General features: G+C 34.7%; 1 protein-coding gene across 4 annotated transcripts; it reads right to left on the reverse strand.

The window, feature by feature from the left end:
• Positions 1-3,147: 3,147 nt before the first annotated feature.
• LOC145000883 (putative magnesium transporter NIPA1) lies at positions 3,148-6,359 on the reverse strand. 4 transcript variants are annotated; one of them, XR_013661416.1, is made up of 9 exons: positions 5,675-6,359; positions 5,306-5,362; positions 5,099-5,189; positions 4,819-4,979; positions 4,559-4,686; positions 4,348-4,485; positions 4,138-4,230; positions 3,510-3,824; positions 3,148-3,418 (listed from the first exon to the last, which is right to left on the reverse strand). XR_013661416.1 is itself a non-coding variant. In XM_078960182.1 (9 exons), the coding sequence occupies exons 2-9, from the start codon at positions 5,802-5,804 to the stop codon at positions 3,660-3,662; spliced, it is 963 nt and encodes a 320-aa protein (XP_078816308.1). In that variant the 5' UTR covers positions 5,805-5,884; positions 6,212-6,359; the 3' UTR covers positions 3,473-3,659. The 4 variants fall into 4 exon arrangements, 3 of the variants coding, with proteins under 3 accessions (XP_078816308.1, XP_078816307.1, XP_078816309.1); XM_078960182.1 differs by lacking the exon at positions 3,148-3,418 and having other exon boundaries at positions 3,473-3,824; positions 5,675-5,884; positions 6,212-6,359; XM_078960181.1 differs by lacking the exon at positions 3,148-3,418 and having other exon boundaries at positions 3,473-3,824; positions 5,675-6,048; positions 6,212-6,359.
• Between the last annotated feature and the right edge of the window lie 341 nt (positions 6,360-6,700).

Raw genomic sequence — 6,700 nt, forward strand, 5'->3', positions numbered from 1 at the left:
ATTGGGTTTAGGGACATCCGAAATCCGCTTCTTTGAAAACTGTCCAATTGTTGTTTCCAGAGCTTTATGCATAACTCTTTGATGGAAATAGTACCTCTGGTAATCTCAGCTATGCCACATCCCAAACACCATCGGGACATGGATCATCTTCTTTCCATGTCGCACCACTACAACTTATGGACACCCCTTCTGTTAACATAGATGAGGATGGTATCTTTTCCAATCATACTACTCAGCCACCACCTTCTGCTGCTTCACCTTCTGGTACCCCCAACAAAAGAGCTAAACCCTCAACTCCTAGACCTCGAGCTGCTAGTGCCTCACCTGAGCCACCTTCTAGTGCCTCCCCTAAAGCTTCTATTATTGCTGATGATTTAGCATTTGGAGATGCAGAAAGCTCTACGACATTTGACTCAAGGGCCAACAATTCCCCAATGTTTAGAGAAGCTAGAGCTACTCGAGTTAGGCCCAGTAGACCCTCTACGATTTGCTGGTTATCATATTTTTGGATGGACCATGAATATGAGAGAGATGTGACTAAATTTGCCTAATGATCCACAAATATTAAGAGGATGGATCGAGATGACAGCTACAAGTTTAGGAATATTGAAGGATGGAAAGATTGTCCATGAAGTTTACATATTGGAATTGTTTAGGTTTTAATTGCATGTGTTAGAACTATGTGGTTATGTCTTTTGGTTATTTGGTACTTGGATGTTATTTGTAGTATGTGGTTATTTGGTACTTGAATGTTATTTGTAGTATTTGGAACTTGAACTATGTGATTATGTATTTTGGTTATTTGGTTATGTTATTTGGTACTTGAGTTTTATATTTTTTTATTTGGTACTTGAGTTTTATATTTTTTTTTTTGGAACTTGAACTATGTGATTATATATTTTGGTTATTTGGTTATGTTACTTGGTACTTGAGTTTTATATTTGGTACTTGTGTTGATTAATAGGTTCCTAATGGATCACGACCAAAAGATACTACTCATAATTCTAATGTACTTGTACGTCCGCTACTTTTGGAAAAGGGGTGTAAACGAGTGCGGGACAACGATTCGGAAATGACGGGACATGAATTTACGTTGGAGTTACTTCACCGTAATCCTCTACAATGTGTTGAAGTGCTACGCATGTCCCGTGAATCATTTTTCCGGCTATGTGCTCATTTGAGAGTAAACTACGCGTTAAAGGATAGTAAACATGTGTCGGTTGAGGAGAAGATGGCTATGTTTTTTATAATGATCGGTCATAACCAACGTTATGTGATTATCAAGCGGAGATTTCAACACTCGAAGCAAACAATTCATAAGTTTTTTCATGAAGTGTTGGACAAAATGTTGTTTTTCGCACATGACATTATAGTGCCAACTGCTTTTAATCTGAATCCAAACATTCTGGGACATAATAGGAGACTACATTGTGGGACATAATAGGAGGCTACGATGGGTGTTCAAGGGAGTGGTTGGTGCACTTGATGGCACTTTGATACATGATGTTGTCCCTGCAAACAAACGGAATTTATATAGAAGTGGGGGAAAAGGCGATTGTTACCAAAACGTATTGGTAATATGTGACTTCAACATGATGTTTACGTTTGTTGTGGCCGGTTGGGAAGAGATAGCACACGATTCTAGAATTTTATCAGAAGCATTAGCAAATCCACATGCACCATTCCCGCTTCCACCACCAGGTAAATTTATGGTTATTTAAATAGTTTTATCTTAGCTTGAAAAAATAAATGACTTTTTTTTATTTTTTTACTGATAAATATTATCTTTGTGATGCCGCTTATGCAAACATTCGAGGTTTTATGGTACCATACCGTAATGTGAGATATTGGCTTGGAGATTTCCGTCGAAGACGTGCATTAACGAATAAAGAAAAATTTAACCATGCACACGCAAAACTTCGGAATGTCATTGAGCGTGCTTTTGGTGTCTTGAAAGCACGATTCCCTATATTGAAGAGGATGGCACCATTCTCATTGGTTACACAACAAAATATTACCCTAGCATGCTTTGCGCTTCATAATTTTATAAGAAGAGAGGGACTACGTGATGAGTTTTTTGCACGATATGACGAACCAAATGTCTCGGTTCGGAATAATAATGCAGTCGTTGATAATGATGAAGATGAGATTCCAACACATGGTACTGCAGCGGACCGTGAATATATGACCCAGTTAAGAGATGAAATTGCCGAACAATTGATGCAAAATATGGAATGAAAATTATTAAAGTTTGGTTGTATGAATTTTATTTAAAAATGTTATTGTAAGACTAATTTGGTTGTTTGAATTTTATTTCAATGTTTTAAGACTACAATTATTAAATTTTGGTATTAAAAAACTATTTTTGGTTTATTAAATTATTTTATTTTAAATTTTTTAATATCTGCAACTGTTAAAAAACATACATGTTTCTCATTACAGTCTGCAGCACTTTGGTCCACCTCTTCTGCTGCAGAGGGTTGCAGAAGTGATCTGCAGACTTCAGACAGTTTCACTTCGAAAAAACAAAGAGCACCTAAAGTTGTAAAACACATTCCATATATTATTTTTGTAATTTACTTTCACTTTTCCACAAAAAGCAAACCATAACCATCAACTAATATTCAAAACCTGTCTAGTGAGATAATTTAACAACTCTAACACAACCTTTAAATCTACCGAGCAACATGCTCATTCCTGGATCGTTATTGTCATCAATGAGACAATGATGTCCATGCATCTCTATGGGGTGCTACAAGATGCAAATGATGCCTATACATATTGCCATTGTATTGCCATTGTATTCACTTGTTGCTTATGCAAATTGTTTTTTCCTATGAGCTTAACTTTATACAATTGGTGCTCTCTTCTTCATGAACTACATTTATGATAATCTTGACCCGGTTAGAAGATGTAGTTCAAATTAATTTATTATTTTTTAATTTTATTAGTGACTAAGGTTTAATTTATAAATTTGTTAATCAAAAAAGGGAGCAAAGATACAAGAGATAAATGGAAGGAGCAAACACCAATTTTGTGCCAATGGCGAGGGTTGGGACTTGGGAGTTTTTCACTTCGACTAGGGAGAAAAGAAGGGAAAAATACTAATTTAAAAAACTAAAAAGCAAAATAGCTATTTAACAAAACTAACAGTTAATAGTTTAGATTTAACGACTCATAGACCAAATCCACAACAAAATCAAACCACGGAGATAGTTTTGAAACAAAATTTGAATTTGGACAAAACCAGCAACAACCGGAGAAGCATAGGGACCAAATTTGTAATTTACTCTTAAAAGCTATATTCCATGAACTTGATGAAATCTCACCTCATCTGCATCAGCCCCAAAAATCGATGAAATAAATAGTACTTAATCCCACATCAATCTTCAAATTGTGGTATGGAGTAAAGATTTCTCTGCGACACAAAGAATTCAAAAGGACGAACTCTTTATGTTAGGGTTTCGAGACATATATAATCAATATAGTAAAAAAAATATATCATTTACAAATTCTCGTATAAAATCATAATCAAAGAATGTTGGCCTCCCTGAAGATAATTTATAACCAATTTGTAACACTCCTCCCCATTCTATAAAATTTCTAATCCGTTACTATTAAGTATTAACAATAATCCTCTCTCCTCTAGCCTCTCTATGTCAAAGTTCCAGCTGTCTTGAGTTTGTGTCTGCGGTTGTGACCTGTGGATGTGAACCCACCATGGCCATATCCTTAGTTTTGTGAAGAAGAAAAGTCCCACATAGAATTGTCACAAAACCACAAAGCTCCGTTGCAATCTGGGCCCCACTCTGATTGTCCCAGTCCTGTCATCATTCACACCAACCACAAAACCTAATCATAAAGGGCATTTACGTCTTTTCACATAGACAAAAGCCCATGTCCCACCACCTTTTTTGTGTGGGACAAAAACTAACAATTTGTCCTATTGACATCAATATCTGTGCAACCTTTTTTAGGGTTACTTTCGATTATGAAGATCAGGACGGTATTTACGTCTTTTGTACAGATAAAAGTTACAATTTGGCCCCAATCTCAGTCCAATGTATGTCAAAAGCAGTACAAGGGCGTCTGTATTGTCATGTGTAACAAAATGGAGAATCACAAATTCACAATTACCTTGAACATGATTATGCTAGCGAGAATGGTGAGGGTAGTAAACATGACATAGTACACCGGAGAAACCACATTTGTATTAAACGTATCTAGTGCCTGAAAATAAATATTCCCAAATTATAAACAAACATCAAGATTTCATAAAACCAATCAAAGATTTTCAACTAGAGTACGCACTATAATAACAATTTTTAATTTGACAAACGTGCGTACCTTGTTCAAATAGTTTAGTTGCATAAGACAGAAAGCAAGAAGTAGCAAGGTGAAAAACCATGTTTCGAAGTATATGAACTGATTATGTCCTGAAAACGATAGCTTAATGGCAATCCCCACTGCTTTCACACACATAACCTACATTTTAAAACCCTAATGAGAGCACGAAAGATATCTATAAAAAAATAAAAAAGATAAATAAAAAACAAACCGTTAATGAGCCCATAAGAGAGCAGATTCCAACATATATCACTAAATGTGTGTGCCCATAACGTGGCTCATAATGGTAAATGAGTATCCCAACAACAACCACTACAATGGAAGCATACACCAAAAAACCTGTTTACACCAATCAAAAAAATGACCATTTTATCCTTACAATCCATTAAGTCATTATGTCAAGATTAAGTAAAAAAGAAAGAGTCGTTATATAGTTGTCAAGATTAAGTGCTTAACCCATTAAGCATATACCTGGCTCAGTTGCGAAATACCACACTTGTTTGACTGAACTAATAAGTGTCTCGTGTGGAGCATGTAACACAATCGTGGTGGACCCCACTAAGCAGAGTGCACACCCTACAACACCAAATATATGCATTCGTTCATCCAAAAAGTAATGGGCTAACACTGCACTGCATTCATGACATAAAAACACATAAAAATGTCATCTTTTCATCAACCAAAGCCTTCTCGTAATCTCTTAAAAAATATCCAAATTGCAAAAACAATTATCGTTTGCAAAAAAACTAACCTGACAATTATGCTTAGAGCTCCCAAAGGGGTAACAAGAATGGCAGGAGCAAATGCATATGCTGCAAAATTCGCTATTTCGCCTAAAATCACTGCAATTTTATAGAATCTCGTATTGTCATTCGACTTCAAAAAAGACATGATTTTATTAAAAGATTAATGTATTTAGAGAGAAATGAAAGACAATTGGGATTAAATTAGTACTTACTGCTAATCATCCCAACCCACCACATTGGTTGCTTCAAGTATGAGTGGCCTCCTGAACCTGAAACAGATTCCCCATTTCAATAAGTTGTTAATATTCTAAAATGTATTCGATTTCATTTTACATTAAGAATTAAGGAATTTTGATTGGATGAATATTAAACATCTACTCTTAACATGTATGGTGTTAGGATTTGATATTAAGTTATTTACCTACAGAAAGATTAAACTAGGGTTTCGGATTAACAATGATTCGTGATCAAGGATGTGCAACTTATTCAATATAATATAAATTGCATTTATAATTTTATATACGCCTGTATACAAACGCTATTCTAAAAGAATTAAAAAAGAACAAGAACAAGAATGGAACCTGCTCTGGTTCCTGAAGCACCGGCTTTCATGAGACCCTTTTTCTTGATAATAAAGCTAGACCCAATAAAAATACTTGATGCGAGAGCAAGAATAAGTCCATGGATATTATCAGATGATATTTCCTCCATTAAAAATGGAGAAAATATCAAATAACAAAATTCAGTCCAGGAAGTGAGAGTGCGAGAGAGATTACTTGATTGATTCTGCCCTAAACCCCAAAATTTGCGCGATAATATAAAAATATCCTCGAATCAAAAGAATTTAAAAAACCTTACGCTCTGTATTTCTGTACTCAATCAAACTCAAATCAATCATAAACACTTCACCTTTTCGCTGTATTCGCCAAAAGGTAGGTTGAAGAAAGATCTTTTTCTATAACACAATGTGTAATACAATTCACCACCGGTTTTAAAAGAATGGCTTTTTAAAAAGATTTCAACTTTTTAAAGCTTTTAAATACCAATAATGGAAAATAATATACAAACATGATGGTGTGTGTGTGTACGTTTGTACATCAATATGTATCACCCTTTACCTCTAGGTGCATGCCCTATCTCTGTCTCTCCCACAATCTATTCCATTTTGAGAGGAGAGCGTAGGGTTTTGGGGTAGAAGGGGAACAGAGAATGGGAAGCAACAAAACCAGTTTCGGTTACTTGTCGAGCGTGGTGAGCCTGGAAAAATAAAAATAAAAATGAAATATAATAATATAAAATCAACTCTCGCCACAGAATATCTGTCTAAAGATCCCGCTTTAATTGGATTTCAATTTCTACCCACTAAAATATATATTACTCTTTATTTAATTTAATGGGTAGATTACATTTTCACTTCTAGTGCTTTTATTTTTATTTTATTTTTTTACAAAAAGTAAAAACAATGTTGTTAAAATAGCAATCATGTTGGTGTTAGGATAGTATTATCTTATGATTTTACTATAAACGAAATCGATTTTTTAACAAAATTGAATTTAAGGTAAGATCGATATACGATAATAGGATTGCGAGTAAAAATCATAAGATTT

This window comes from Lactuca saligna, chromosome 6 (assembly GCF_052625555.1).
Source record: "Lactuca saligna cultivar CGN05327 chromosome 6, ASM5262555v1, whole genome shotgun sequence".
Classification (NCBI taxonomy): Eukaryota; Viridiplantae; Streptophyta; class Magnoliopsida; order Asterales; family Asteraceae; genus Lactuca; species Lactuca saligna.